This window comes from Cryptotermes secundus, unplaced genomic scaffold (genome assembly GCF_002891405.2).
Source record: "Cryptotermes secundus unplaced genomic scaffold, Csec_1.0 scaffold3, whole genome shotgun sequence".
Taxonomy (NCBI): Eukaryota; Metazoa; Arthropoda; class Insecta; order Blattodea; family Kalotermitidae; genus Cryptotermes; species Cryptotermes secundus.
Window position 1 is genome coordinate 730,630 of NW_019724584.1, and position 16,308 is coordinate 746,937.

The following is a 16,308-nucleotide window of genomic DNA, read 5'->3' on the forward strand; positions in this document are numbered from 1 at the left end:
TCACAATAACTTCAAGCGTTCACTACATGTTAAAATTTTGTATGATACAAATTAATTTAAGTTTTTACAAGTTCACTGCCATGGCAGTTACCAGACTCTTTACCTTGTGGCATGTGGTTATTGGCATCCACTCTATAATGCTGGTGCTATGTTTATGCTGCTACAGCTTGTGAGTACCACAACACAAGTCAGCATACTTGTGATAACTTACAGTAGTGTAAAAGTGACCTGTATTATTTTATGACCTTGGATGTAAAATTTAAATAGTCAGCATGTCAAAAGACACTACCCAGTGGCCAGATGATGAGTTAAATTCGCAGTAGGGGCACTGGGATGTGTTCAATAATCCAGAAGAGCATTCAGTCATCCTCCGATTCCGTCCATATTGGAATACCTTTCCACCAGGATGGAAACGTGCTGAGATGATCTGATAGACCCACACTTTGAAAAATTTAATAGACTGATTTAAATATAATTTGAGATTAAGGAAGTGCATATCAGCCTGAAGTGGTAGCTCTTCTAAAGTGCTTTTAATCTTTCCCATTTGAAAAGATTTACGAGGAGTGTTCCATATATAATGCCTCCTATTTTTTAATGAAAACTACAACAAATACAGAAAGCATAATAACGCAGTTAAATAGAGCAAGATTTCAGCTACTTATAGTTATTTTTCCACATAATCATCACCATTCGTTATGCACTTTTGCCAGCGATAAACAACAGCTGTATGTTGTGCCTGTAAAAGTCTGTGCCAGCAGAGGCTAGCCACTTTCTTATAGCTGCAATGACAGCAGCATTGTCTGGAAAATGTTGCTCATGTAGTCCATCTTTCGTAGGCTCAAAGAGATGGAAGTCTGAAGGTGCTAAATGGGGTCTATAAGATGGATGTGGTAGGACAGTCCAACCAAACTTTGCAATGTGCGTGGTTGTCACCAAACTGGTATGGGGTATAGTGTTATCATGTTGCAAGCGAAAGGTTGTCTGCTTCTCTGGCCTGACTCGGGAAATACGGGCTTTCAGCTTAGTCAGCGTCATCTTGTAGTGTTCAGAATTGACAGCCTCACCAGGCTCCAGGAAATCCAACAAAATCACACCCCGCAACTGGTGCAACAGGTCCTGACAGACTTTCCTTGCTGATGGATGTGTCTTGAACTTCTTTTTTCTTGGGGAATTTGGATGTCACCACTTCATGGACTGTCTTTTGGATTCCGGCTCATAGTGATGACACCATATCTCATCTCCGGTGAAAATGCTGTCCAGAAACTTGTCACCTTCAGCCTCAAACTGGTGCAACAGGTCCTGACAGACTTCCATTTGATGAGTTTTGAGGTCCTGTGTAAGCATCCACAGGACCCACCTGGAACAAACTTTGCAATAATCCAGCTTCCCCAACATCGTTTCCAATGCATTACAGCCGATATTAAGCCGTGCACACAGTTCCCTGGTCGTTATCTGCCGATATGTATGGATGAGCTGATCGAGGAGCTGTTCATTGTGAGGAGTGGCAGCTGAGTAGGGACGCCCAGGGCATGGCTTGTCGTGCACTTCACTTTCGCCACTGTTGAAATGTACTACCCACCGCCTCACTGTGCTGACATCCACTGTACTGTATCTGTACACCTTTAGCAAGCGTCAATGGATGTCAATGGGTGCAATTTTTTCAGCAGTGAGAAATTCAATAACACATCTCTGTTTCGTATGCACTTCTATGTTAGACGCCAATTTGGTAGACTGCTCTGCTGTTGCTATCTGTCGCACGACAACCAATCTAACAGTACACTGGCGGGAAGGTTCAACCTTTACTACACCACCACCAACATCCAGCTCAGACGTTACATATTAACACAAAAAAATAGGAGGCATTATATATGGAACATCCTTTGTAGCTACGGTCAGTGATGGATGGTTTAATATTACTATTTCCCAAGAATCCTGTGTCACTGCTGATTTATTTTAGCTATCCGGTCTAAGTGGTGCAAGAAGAGAAGGTAAGAACAAAATAATCCTCAGTAACTATGAAAGAAAGGGAAGTAGTTTAACTACATGAAAGCCAAGAAGGTAAAAAGAAGTGGGACTTTATCCTCTCAGATTATGCTGTATTACAGTTAGGATCATTTTTGAGGGAGGAACAGGATATATGTATGTTAAAAAGTAATGAAGTTACAGAATCATTTTGGGTAATACTTCCAGTTAAGTTCTGTTCAACCTTTCTAGCCTCTGCCCATACTGGCTGCAATGAAGATTATTTCAGAGTGGGAGCATGGTAAACTCTGCTAATCATAATGGTGAGATGGTGTTGACTGGAAGGTGGGCTCAGAACCACAGTGAGTGCTCGATGTTCTTTAGAGCCAGTGGACACAATAGAGGTCTAAGTGCTTAAGGGGCAACCAAAAGTTACCCCTTCCCCCCATGTCAACACTCATTCCTCAGATTCACAATTTAATCATTACATAAAGGTATGAACTGACAGAGAGTGTATGGGATTTAGCTGGTCTTTGTATATACAGGGTGTCCCAGGAGGAATGTGCCGAACTTTGGGAGGGTGTTCCTTATGTTAAAGTATGCCAATATAACCCAAAACACCTATGTCCAAAGTTGAACGGTTACGGAGATAATGGCCAGAGAAGTGCGAAACTTTGACCGGTGTTACACACTTGTTGATTACAAAATACATATTAAAACAGGCAGGAATATGTGGTTTCTGTAATGTTAATAATGTATGTAACATCAGACTAACTTGTGAGTGATATGAAGCCATTAAATTGAACTACAAAAAACTCGCACGCCATGTCAAAGTTGTCGTTAAGAGTTCCAAGCACTATACATGACACATGAATGGCAAGTGCTGACGTAACATTGCTGACTGCGCGTTCTGGTATGCGAGTGTATGGGGGTAACGTGAGCTGCCATCACCACACTCAAGGACAAACGTAGATAAGACACGCCAGCTGACAGGTACAATGCATGGACTCACCAGAAGACCACGACTTTTCTCGGGCCATTGCCTCCATAACCGTTCAACTTTGGACATAGGTGTTTTGGGTTATATCAGCATACTATAACATAAGGAACACCCTCCCGAAGTTTGGCACATTCCTCCTGGGACACCCTGTATACACACACATATAGTGCATACTGTATATGAAAGTGCAAATATCAATCTTCAAATTTTAAATAATGGAAATGTACCACATGGTCAAATAGAGATTTTTGGAACACTGAATACTTACCATACAGCTGTGGATCAGGACTATATGACTATAATCTCAGATCACAGTGCTGTAAAATAAATAATAAACAAATAAAAATGTATCTGTGCAGTTCAGCAGACACATTTGGTTTGTGTGAGGATGGTATCTCAGTCATAGTCAATGATCTATCCTCTTTGCATTTGATTATCATAATTGGTCTCATTAAAGTTGAGCATGGATAATGCAGAAATGCTGTAGATACATTCAGTAATGGAATCCTCTGGTGCAGGTTAGGTTTGGATAAACACATTCAATCTCAGAGTTTTGATAAGGTCAAATACTGCCTAGCAGATGTAATAACTAGGTTGTGTCCTAGTGCATGGAAGTGCCCCAGTATGTGAAACCATCAACATTTACTGACATTTATTTCAGGTTTTGATGAAGTTATCTCATCTCACTGGCATGTCATTAGTTCATCTTAAATTAGAGTCCTGTGCTCTTCTTCCCAATGACAATCAATTTTAACTACAGTTGTTACATATCCTGGTATTTCTGAGGAACATTCAAACTTCTAACTTCCCACGAAGTCTGCATGAGTACTGGTGGAACTGTTTGGAAATAGTAATATAAGGAAGAATGGAGGTAAAACTGACTTCCATCCACTAAACATGTCCCATCACAGTACATTAACACTTCATTCGTTTAACTAATAGGTGTGAGGGGAGGGGGGGAGGAATCATCAAATAATTTAATATGAGCATGCAAATGGTGGAAGGTCTTGATATGTTACTTTTGTAGTATATGAAATGGTAATTTTTAATAGTACTCGTGGCTTTTTTGTAATGGTTTCCAACAACCTTCATCAACCGCAGTGACACAAGAACGCTCTCGCTTAATGAAATACTGTACATCAAACTCCTTTCTGCCGTAACGAAAACACTACTCAACACGCAAGGCCACTGAAATCCTCAATGATTCATTCATATTTTTTCCCCTCCTAAACTAGCCGCTTCTGAACCTATGGTATGTAAATATCGTTTGAGGGGGGCTTCTGTAGTAAAGGAACGCCCCCGTGCTGTATTCACGAGGCCGTGATTTCAAGCAAGCCTCCATTTTTACCTGTGAAACAACATCCGTCCGTCCGCTATATCTTGTACGGATTTCACAGAACTGTATGTGTTAAATTATGACAGTAATACTGGTCACTTGTTGTATTCCAAACTCCGTTACTGAGAGTTAACAAGTTTTTATTCGCGATGAACACCGAACTATATTTTTATTGGTAAATGCATACGGGCATGCGCGATCACGACAGGCCGAAGATTGAAGAAGCATCTTCATAGAAGAGAACTTCCTGTCCTTACAAGTTGTGGCTGATGTATTTTATATGCGTCAAAAATGGTGGAAGTAAGGACAAAATGGGGCAGAAGTAGGATATTTTATTTCGCAAATCATGACAGAGGCATATGAAGAGTAAGTACACACCTTTATTATAATAAATAACGAATGTATGTGCGCGTAACCCTCCAAGTGTTCAAAATCGGGGCTAGGTCATGGTAGGCATATATCGGTTTGCCTCCATTTTCTCATGGTTTTCTGACCGCTTTAATGTAAAATTTTGCGAAATATGATTACTTATGTTCCAGTCTGGTAGTAAATGTTCGTTAATAAGGGAATTTTGTACTGGAGTGACGCAGGGTTTCGAATGTCTGATGTATGTGTATACATGTCTACTAGCCAACCAAACAGACCATTCATTATAGTGGATTGATCTATATTCTTGTCATTGATGAAATAGTCGAGCTGTGAGTCGTTCAGAAGGTTCAGAAGCACATTATGGGCGCACCGAAGTACAATCAATCGGAGGAGTAATTTAGTAGTAGCCATTAATTTGGAGAATTATGAAGCCCAGGTTTTAAAAATTTTTCCCATATTAAGTATGACGTATTTAATGTTTCCAGTCGCCTGATATAAATGAAAATTGAGGAATAATAATAGTAATAATGTAATTCAAGCAGTGTAATTCAATCTTTAGCCAGATATGAGGTATGATGAATACATTGGTGAATGAAACAATTTTAAAGGGACAGATTGTATGTATCTTTGTGAGTAGATGATGAATTTAAATTGATTTAGAAAATACGTACATGACAGGGGAAGTAAACACTGTTTTGTGGTGTTTCTTTAAAGCTGTTGGGTGGAACTTAATAAAACTTGCTTCTCAATGTTTGTAATGTGATGAAATGCTGGACCTACTAATCAAATAGCCAACTGTATTTAATATTGTATGGACTTATCCAGCTCGAAACATACCATAAAATCAGCGTGGAACTGTTAATAGTGTGGTTGTGTTGTGGTGTTTGTGCTTGGGGAATGTTCTGTAATTGTGTTGTGTTTGTGAATGTTGTATATTTGTCCCACACCCTGCAGTCTGCTCACTAGGATCTATGGGATGCTTATATCTATTTATCCATGGTATTTGTATCTACCAGCAAAGTTGCCAAAAGTTGCACAGCTCTTGATGCATCATGCATTTCACCCATGCAGCTAAAACAAGCATGCGAGTACTGATGAATGGGCTTTCAGAAAGATAGAGCAGAGCCTATCATTATGTGGAATGAAGGTTTGAGTGTATGTCAGACTGTAAGGGAAATGACTTTCAATGAACAGTTCTATTGCAGTATCAAAAGTAATGCTTTGTATTGTTGCTCTGTAGTTCTTTTTGTATCATTCTTAATATTGACAATGCCTTTGAAATAAGCATAAATCTTTGCAGCAAGCAAAGTTTATTATGTAAGTGTAATGCATGCCTTTTATGAGATTGACCATCATAGAGGAATTATGTCAAAATTTCCTACATGATATAAATGAACATGCAGTGGTCAATGCAAGTTCATATTTCGTGAATGGATTTGCAGGAAAATTGTGCTTTGATTTCATCACAAGTAAATGACATTGAAATTGCTTATTGGTTCCATGTATATATAGAATCTATTCTATTTTTATATGTTTTGGGAGTAATGTTTGTTTGAAATATTGAGGGTATGTCATGCCCTGAGTGTACAACCTTGCAGAATAACAGCCCTGTTGAACAGACTTTCCTTTATCGTAATTTTGGTCCACATCATGTTGAAAATGGTATAGTGATAATGTTACAGTTTAAATCACCATTTGATGGCAATACTGCCTCACAGATATTAGAATTTCCTTTGTGAGATGGTGTTTTCTGAGGGGCGGTCAGCAAAGATCAGGCGTGATCACTGTTTGGGAATAGGGGTGGTCTAAGTTACAGTATAGGATGTTTACTGTAACCGCAGGATCGCATCTGTATTGTTACAGTCATTTCAAAGAATATTCTGTTAAAATGTAAAATGCATGGAAGAGGCGAGTGCCCGTTTTCTTACCAACTTTATAAACACTGTAGAATGGGAGATACTGAGAATCTTCATGATGTAATGATCACTTTGCTGTACAGTTTCATGCTGTCATGGAGGAGAGTTGTTTGTGTATGTAGAGGCACAGCTTGCAGGCTATTTCTGTAGTGGTTGGAGTACCTGTGCTTGTTCACCACTCATTGAATATGTATAGGGAGTGTGGAGGAGAAGTTGCAGAAATTCTCTACCTTTGTCATATGTATAGGCGAGCGGTTGGCTTTGTTATCTCATTACAAATCCCAAAAGAAATTCTTCTTGCACTTTTTTTAATCTTGTCTGGATGGACTATTTTGTGGAAAACTACAGTAAGAACAGGTTTAGGTGTACAGTAATTGTAGCTGACTTCCAGAGGACTGTCTGTCCCTGTGTATATATATGTATATAGCAGGGAACCTGCTGTGCCAACAGATGTAACTGTGTGGTACTGTACCTGACTTGAAGGAGACATCTGTCACAGCAGGTTTAGTTGTGCAGCAGCAGTGCCTGTTTATTCAATTCAATTCAATTCAATTTATTTCAAATTCAAAAATAGATCCAGATACAGGCTAGGAAACAACCATTGGATATAGAATGAGTCACAGATCAAAAAAACAAGCATTCCATTCCCACAGGAACAAGTCAAGGCATTCATAATATAAAATAAAATAAAAGAACATATCAGCCATATATACAACAAAACTCCCCCAGTATGGAACTTATGACTCGTCTGTTATTTCCATAAAATCCAGTACTTTAGGATGTGGAGAAGTCACATTAGATAAATCAGTAGCACAAAGAACTAAGCCAAGACATAAGAACAGAACCAGAATACAGTTAATGTTACAGACCGGTATATACAAAATATTCATCCACAGTATAAAATGGGTGACAAGTCGAGGCATTCATAATATAAAACAAATAAAAAAAGAACATATCAGCTATATATACAACAAAACTCCCCCGGTTTACAGAAACAACACAGAACCAAGACATCATATTATAGAACTCTCAAAGGTTTCAGGCATCAGTACAAGCTCTTTTTTCATTTTCATTATACAACTGTTATTTCATAAAAATCCAGTACTTTAGGATGTGGAGAAGTCATATTAGATAAATCAGTAGTACAAAGAACTAAGCCAAGACATAAGAACAGAACCAGAATACAGTTAATGTTACAGACTGGTATATACAAAATATTCATCCACAGTATAAAATGGGTGACAAGTCAAGGCATTCACAATATAAAACAAATAAAAAAGAACATATCAACCACACATACAACAAAACTCCCAAAGTTTACAAAAACAACACAGAACCAAAGAACTGGTTATGTTATCAGGCTTGTCTTATAATATATACATCTTCCATGCATGGGACCAGCTATTTTATCTGGTTTAACTATGCAGTACTGAATCTGAATTGCAGAAAGCCTGCAGGAGGCCTGTTACCCCAAAAGGTTTAGCTGTGCAGTAGCTGCATGTAACTTATAGGAGACTGTTAATCCAGCAGGTTTAGCTGTGCAGTACTGCATCTGACTTGCAAGGAACTTGGTATCCAGACAGGTTTCTTTTCTGCATGGTTTTCATTATTCTCTCTAGGAAAAAGCAAAATGAGTTCCTTAAAATATCCCATATCCATGACCTTTCCTTGTTTCTTTCCATTGAATATTCCTAGTCCTCCCATATTAGGACATAGCTGGATGGTAGCAAACACGATTTACTTTGTTTCTGTTTTTTATGCTGCTAAACTTTGTAAGATTTGAGGCTTTCACAGCGGTGACTATGAAGAAAGCAGTCTTCTGGGATTTGGCACCGTGTATATGTGGTGTTAACCGACGTTCCTCCGAAATGTCAGTTAACACCACATATACACAGTGCCAAATCCCAGAAGACTGTTTTCTTCACTGCTGAACTTTATTTTGCACACGCGCACCCATGCATGCACACACACACACACACACACACACACTCACTCCAGTCGTCTAACTTGGTTTATTAGACACGAACACTTCGTGGTAGAGGTATAAGAACTTTCAGTTACATAGTATACTCGTATTTAACAAACATCTTTGTAGCATAAGAACTAGACATGGAATGTTACACAAATTTGATGTGAGGATCATCTCACTAAGAATGACCTAAGTTGACCCTTTCAGTGTTGTTTGTAGAAAGATGTAAATTTGTGACATTATAGAAATCTTCTGTTCATCAGTTCTTCCAGTGTTATTTCTGTCACTGGATTTGTATAATTTAGATGATTATAAACTCGGTGCCACATATTGTAAAAAAATTATAGAAAAGGGTGGGGTTTGCATTTTTGTGCATAAAACCGGAACTATTTAAATATTAATCAGAGTAAATATTGTAAAAATCAAGACATTGCGTTTTGTGCACTAAAATTAGAATCCTCCTCCTCCTCTTGCTCCCACTTTGGAGCATAGGGCTGATTTCTCAGTTTCTTGATCACTTTACAGATGATAGGACTCCTTGGATGGGGGATCAGATTGTTGCAAGGCCTCTGCCAGCACACAAACACAGAAAAATGCGCTCATGCACACACACACACACACACACACTCTCTCTCTCTCTCTCTCTCTCTCACTCACACACACACACACACACAACATGCATGCCCTGAGTGGGATTCGAATCCACGGTCCCGGCTTTCTAGCGAGCGAAGATAGTACATGCCTTAGACTGCTCGGCTGCCGTGACCGGCAAAATTAGAGTCTACCACTCTTAATATTTTATAATTTCTTTCCACAGAGCACCTTCTGGTAATTTTAATTATATGTTATTGGATTAGTTAGTGTTATCAAGTCACTTTGCAGAGTTGAAGTTTATTATATGTGCTGATATAAATGTATATTATCTTATGAGCCGTGATAAAAAAGACAACGTGAAGCTATGTTACTGTTCTATAATTTATCGGCTATGGTACATTTCCCCACCTGTCCCAAAATCGATCTGACACCGCAGTACACAATATATTTATTGATATCCATAAAATTACAAATTATACAGTTTCTCCTACATGTATATAATGGGTTATCAGATCATGATGCTTAATTGATAATAGTAAAAGATGTAAATCTACAGTTATTTGAACATATTTATACTATCAGAAAAACACATAAATATTCTATAGAAGATTTTAAAATTAGACTAAGTTACGAATCCTGGGACAGCATTTTTGGTAACAATGATAACATGGATGTAGACTCGTTATTTAATACGTTCATGAATAATTATTTAAGAATATTTTATACAAGATTTCCCCCTTTGAAAATTAATCGAGAGAGCTAATAATAATTATTTGATAACAGCTGGTATAAGGATTTCCTGTAATTGTAAAAAAAAATCTTTTTTTGCTTGGTAGGGACAGTAGGCTGCGCCATACCTCAAGCCCGGGTTCGATCCCGGGTCTGGTCAAGTGGGATTTGTGGTGGACAAAGTGGCGCTGGGGCAGGTTTTCTCTTAGTACTTCGGTTTCCCCTGCCAATATTCATTCCATGAATTGCTCCACAATCACCCTCACCTCTCATCTGGCGCTGGTACAATAGGCCAGAAGTGGCCGCAGTACAAGGGACTTAGTCCCACCCCACTAGCAATAAAGAAAAGCACGTACAGTTATGATATCAACTTTAAAAAGTACTGAAAACAGTGCTGCAGAATATTGTCAGGTGTGATTAAAGAAGCAAAAAGGCAAATGTACAATAACTCTGCTAATAAAATGGAAACAATTTGGAATATTATAAAATCAGAAAGAAGTAGATTCAAGGGACATACAGTTAGTAAAAATGGATATACTGCTTGAAGCTTTTAACACACATTTTCTGTCAGTAGCTGGAGAAAATATTCAGAACATTAGATATAGCAGAATAAAAGGTTCTACTAATTACAAAAATCCAAAATATTACATGTCTGAATTATCACATAATTCTTTTCCTGATATAAAATTTAATAATACATCCACTAAAGAAATGGAAAGTCTCTAAGATAAATATTCACATGGTTGTGATGAAATTTCTGTAAGAATATTAAAGGTCAGTGCTCCTTTTGTCAGTTCTTCAAATTATATTTATATTTAATCTATAATATTTGGAACCTTTCCTACTCTTTTAAAATATTGTGTTGTAATCCCGTTATTCAAGAAATGTGATAAGAAAAACATGACTAATTACTTACTAATCTCTTTATTTACTTAATTTTCTAAGGTCTTTGAAAAAATCATATCCGAAAGACTTTTGCAACATATTGAAATTAATAATATTTTAGTAGAGGGACACTTTGGTTTCAGATCTTCTGCATCAACAGATAGACATACTGTAGATTGACTGAGAAGATGCTAAATGCCTTGAATAACAGAATGATGGTTGGAAGCATTACTGTGACTTACAGAAAACTTTTGTGTTAATCACAACACATTATTAACAAAGTTAGAGTTTTATGGAATAACAGGAACATCTCTTAAACTAACTGAATATTACCTAGAGGGACGATACCAAAGGGTGACCTTAAACAATAATTCTCCTGACTCCTATTCAAGGGAGAGATAAAGCATGGTGTCCCACAGGGATCAGTACTTAGTCCATTGATTTTTTTTTACTTCACATTAATGACTTACCAAAAACCATAAATGATAATGCTGAAACCGTTCTGTTTGTGAATAGTCATTACTAGCCTTAACCCTATAAATTTTAAAAGTGGTGTTAATAAAATTTTTCAAGATATAAATAGATAGTTCACTACTAATTTATTGTTAGTAAATGTCGATGACACAATTTATGCAATTTATAACTAAGACTAGTTCTTTAATCGATTTAAATATAATGCATTGGAATAATAAAATAATATTTGTAATACAAAATTCCTTGCACTAACATTGGACAACACATTTTCTTGGAAAACTAAGTTCAGCTTGCCTCGCGATTAGAACAGTTAGGCAATTCTTGTCCCAAGAATCCTTGAAGATGGTTATTATTCATATTTGCACTCTGTCATGACCAGGGCCTGGATTTTGATGACCTGAAAATATTTAAAAAATGACAAAAAAATCCAGAAAAATGACCTAAAATATGACCCAAAAATGTAATATGCAGGGCTCGGATTTTGATGACCTGAAAATATTTAAAAAATGACCGAAAACATCCAGAAAAATGACAAGAAATACTCTTGAAGTCCAAAAATTTACCAAAAAATTATCCCCAAAATGAATAAATGACCTTAACCCTAAAAATGTCAAAAAATGACAAACAATTACCTATTAACTTTACATTTCTGTAACCAGCAGCTCATATCCGAGATTTATATATTTAAGAGCATCACATAGGATACAAGGAAAAAAAGATAACATGTCATCAAAATCCAGGCCCCGGTCATGACTAATGGATTGATATTTGGGGGGAATTCTCATTATAGCAATATAATTTTTAGAGATAGATTCACGCAGAGAATATTTTAGAGAATTAGAAATATTACCACTACAATCTCAGTATATATATTCACTTTTATTGTTTGTGATCAATAATAAACATAATTTAAAGTAAATACTGAGATACATAATACTAGATCAAACCTGATTTTCGTCATCAGTTGTCTTATTTGTCAGCTTAACAGTTGATATTATACTGGGATTAAGTTGTTTAACATTTTACCTGTTCCAATAAAGGATTTGCCCCATAATACAAAAAAAATTGAAATTGGCCATGAAGTTTTTTGTACATCCATTCATTTTATACATTACATGAATATTTTAATTAGAACATGAATTAACCCTTTTATAATGCTGGTTATACAGTACATTGTATAAATTCATTTATTATAATCTGATATTATATTTAAGTTATGATCTCAATAAGGTATTACTGTCAAGTTGATGAGTCCTGTATGCTTGTTTAATTACTGAATTATGTATAATTATTGTTCTGTGAATATAGTTGTAAGGTGATTCGTTCTGTGTTTAGAACTAATGTATGCATGTGTGACATGTTCTGTATATGATGGCTTTGATAGCCAGTAAGGATCTGTGGAATTAAAGATACAGATATTTGTTTTTAAATGTAATTGCTCCGAAGAGTCACATGAAATTTACTTCTGGGATAAGTATCTTTTCTGCTCCAGGTTTGAGTTGACTTTTTGTTTAAACTGCCGAAAGTCTGCCCATTTAATCTGTGTAGTTTTACTTCACCTGAATGTGGTCAGCTACTGTAACAGATCAGAATAAGCACAAAAGGCGGTAGAGTGCCAGTGTGGCTATGCTGTAGCTCAGGTAGGTGGACGCTGTCTGCCCTCCTCAGAACTTAGGGTTCAGTCCAAAGTGATGTCATGTGAGGTTTGTGGTAGGTGTAATGGCAATGGAGTATATATATATATATATTTTTTTTTTTTAAGTTTTGCCCACCTAATTATTAATCCACCATTGCTCCATACTCTTCTGTCACTGCCCTTGGAGGTGTGTGATAGTACTGACCAGATAGCACATAATCACATAAACTCAGTCCTTTAGTCCAGGGCTTCATCTGTGACACATTTGGTTGGTTGCAGAGTAAGGAAGGTGCGTTTGGTGTATGTACTTGTAAATAACACTTTAAGTTATCTTACAGGCTTCTGATTTTTTAAAACCGATTTTGGCAGTAATTTGTTTAGTTTTATGTCCTCTTGAGTTTGGATTGTTTAATTCTTAGGTTTGAGCCTCATGTCTCAACCAGTTAGGGCTGGTTGCTTGGGGTTTGATTCAAGATGGGGACAGATTTCTCTCTTCTACCACAACTGGAATCACTTCTGGGTCCACCTAGCCTTCTATGCAAAGGGTGCTATGATTCATTCAAAGTCAGAGTGGCTGGAATGTAAACTTCCCAGTTATTTCTGGGGCCTGGAATGCCTGGGGCTTTACTTGGATGCCCCATGTACACCTCTGTGTGCTACAGTTGGGCAGGACAACTACAAATATACCATTTCTTCTGTATTTCCCATGTAGGGTTGGAGGGAAATACTGAGAAATCTTGACACGGTAAGTTCCCAGGGACAAATTGGTCACCATTGTTTCCTGGATGATAATGGGGAAGTAAGTCTGGACATGCAAGTTATGTGACAGAAATCACAACTACAGTGAGATATACTCTTGTGGCCAGCAACTTAAGGGCAGGTGGTAACATTCAAATTGAAGGATCTCCCACTGTGTTTATGTGGCAGTCTTCTGATACATTTTTACAGTTAACTAACATATACTGTCACTTCATTTTGATGCAGAAATAAAGGGAAAGAAGATGTACTGTATTTGTGTTAATTCTGTTCTTGAATTTTGAATAGAAGTCATTCTTATCAGTCAGACAGTTATAGAGTTCATAAAAGGAAGCAGTTTGACATATCTTTACAGTTCTGTTGACCGTGAATGGTATGTTAAGTTGGGGTGGTGTTTGTTTGGTTTTGTAACTGTAATTCATTGTATTGTATTGTCTGTTTACAGTGGCAACTATCTGGTTAGGGTGCGAGCTCAGGTGATGATGCGCGACGACAGCACGGGTGGTTGGGTCCCCATGGGGGGAGGGGGCCTCTCCAACGTGTCTGTCCGTAAACGCACTATTCCATGTGATATTGATGAAAGCAAACATGAGTATCTCATTTTTGGAAAGCGGATATCAGACCAGACGGTGAGTCTTTCTCTGTTGTAATCATAAATCTGCTGTAAATTTCAGACTTCTTTCGAGATTCTTTCACTTTCAGGTGGTTTTGTAAGTATGGAGTACATGAATTGTTTGCTGCTGACTGCTCTCCACTGTAGGAGAATTATAATTCAGAATGTCGCCTGGAAACAAAATTGTAGGGTAATATATTGAACTCGGGTAATGCTTGCTACTATTCAGTCCAGAACCTTTTATCTACTTGTCTACTGTCCAAAAACATAAAAATTATAATATATAAAATGATAATATTACCTGTGGTTCTGTATGGGTGTGAAACTTGGTCTCTGACATTAAGGGTGAGGGTGTCTGAGAACAAGGTGTTAAGAAAAATATTTGGACCAAAGAGGGATGAAGTGACAGGAAGTTGGGGGAAACTGCATGATGAGGAGCTTCATGACCTCTTCTCCAAGTATAATTAGAATAATCAAGTCAAGAAGGATGAGGTGGGCAGGTCATGTAGCACGAATGGAGGAGACAAGGAATGCATATGGGATATTAGTGGTAAAGCCGGAAGGAAAGAGACCACTCGGACGACCAAGGCGTAGGTGGGTGGACAATATTAGAATGGATCTTAGAGAGATAGGATGGGATGGTATGGATTGGATAGTTCTGGCTCAGGATAGGGACCAGTGGAGGGCTCTTGTGAACACGGTAATGAACCTTCGGGTTCCATAAAATGCTGGGAAATTCTTGAGTAGCTGCAGAATTGGCGGCTCCTCAAGAAGGGCTCAGCTCCATGAGTAAGTAAGTAAGTAATTCCATGTCAGATCAACGCAGCTTACATCCTCATCTGCTGTGATGTCAGTGAAATTTGGGGTGCAAATTGTAACCCACTGGAAGTGAATGTGTAGGAACTTTTTGTAATTTTCGCTTAGTGGGGGGGTGGAGTCCGACTGGGTCCACTCGGCACGGTGGCCACTGATTGTCCTATTGTACCTCCCCCGGTTGATTATGATGATGGAGAACTTGGTGGAATGAAGATTGGCAAGGGAAACTGAAGTACTCGGAGAAAACCCGCCCCAGCGCCACTTTGTCCACCACAAATCCCACTTGACCAGACCCGGGATCGAACCCGTGCCGCCGCGGTGGAAAGCCAGAGACTAACCGCTTGAGCTATGGCGCGGTCCAACAAAAGCAGTTACTTCTGTGCAGTTTGAATGAAGCATGCTCATTGTTTCAACAGCAGTATCCAAATGTGAAAGTTGAATTTTCGAAATTATTCTATCCTCTAAAGTTGGCACTAACTTCGCCGACAAGCGGCGGTCGCTCGTTCGGTATAGTTCGCTTGCGGACTAAAGCCACAGAGTTTTCTTTTTGTGAAATAAGTTGTAGTACAGTTACTGTAGCTGGAACGTGTGGTCATCATTCACTATGTATATGTAACATACATCAGAGTATGAAATTAATATTAATAGGAAGCAAACTTAATAACTTAACAGCTGAATGTATTACTGAGATAACTTTCTTCTCATTGTACCATTTGTAATCTAAAGAAGGCATCCTGTAGGGTACTTTGAATACTGCCCTCATGAACAAAACTTAAAAGCAGATCATCATCATCATCAGTAATCTGTCAAGACGACAGGTCCACAGTCTCTTTCAAAACAATTCCTCCACTTAACTCTTTGACTGGCACGAAGGGTATTTAAATCCCACCCCTGTCCTGGCAGGCCCTTTAAACCTTATGTCGCTAAAGTGCATGTAGTTACTTTTTCCTAAACAACTTCAATAAAAATTGGTTTATAAAACCGAAATTTTTGGGAACTAATTAAAATACAATATTTTATGCAATAAATGCTTTTCCACACCTCTTTATTTGTTTTTCTTCGTGTGATAAACATTGAAACATGAAAGTTTGCAGAGAGCCACACCACAGCCTGCACACATGATAGTTGTTTCTTTTCTAACCTTGTGCTTAGCACTCACGCGACACTTTCTCAGGGCACCATTCTTCTTATTGTTACTGTTAGGAACATGGACCATTTTGTGAATTTTCAAGCCACCCTCTAGACGATTTTGG

The 16,308-nt window shown here is 37.9% G+C and overlaps 1 protein-coding gene across 4 annotated transcripts in view; it reads left to right on the forward strand.

Annotated features, from left to right (window-relative positions):
* Positions 1-4,286: 4,286 nt before the first annotated feature.
* The window catches only part of LOC111862245 (sprouty-related, EVH1 domain-containing protein 2), a 73,813-nt gene continuing 61,791 nt past the window's right edge, over positions 4,287-16,308 (forward strand). For 3 of the 4 annotated variants that reach the window (XM_023847455.2, XM_023847457.2, XM_023847458.2), the window contains exons 1-2: positions 4,288-4,664; positions 14,072-14,255. In XM_023847455.2, the coding sequence (XP_023703223.1) occupies positions 4,645-4,664; positions 14,072-14,255 (204 nt within the window). In that variant the 5' untranslated portion in view covers positions 4,288-4,644. Of the gene's footprint in view, positions 4,665-14,071; positions 14,256-16,308 lie in introns of all 4 variants that reach the window. The other variant, XM_023847456.2, reaches the window with a different exon arrangement.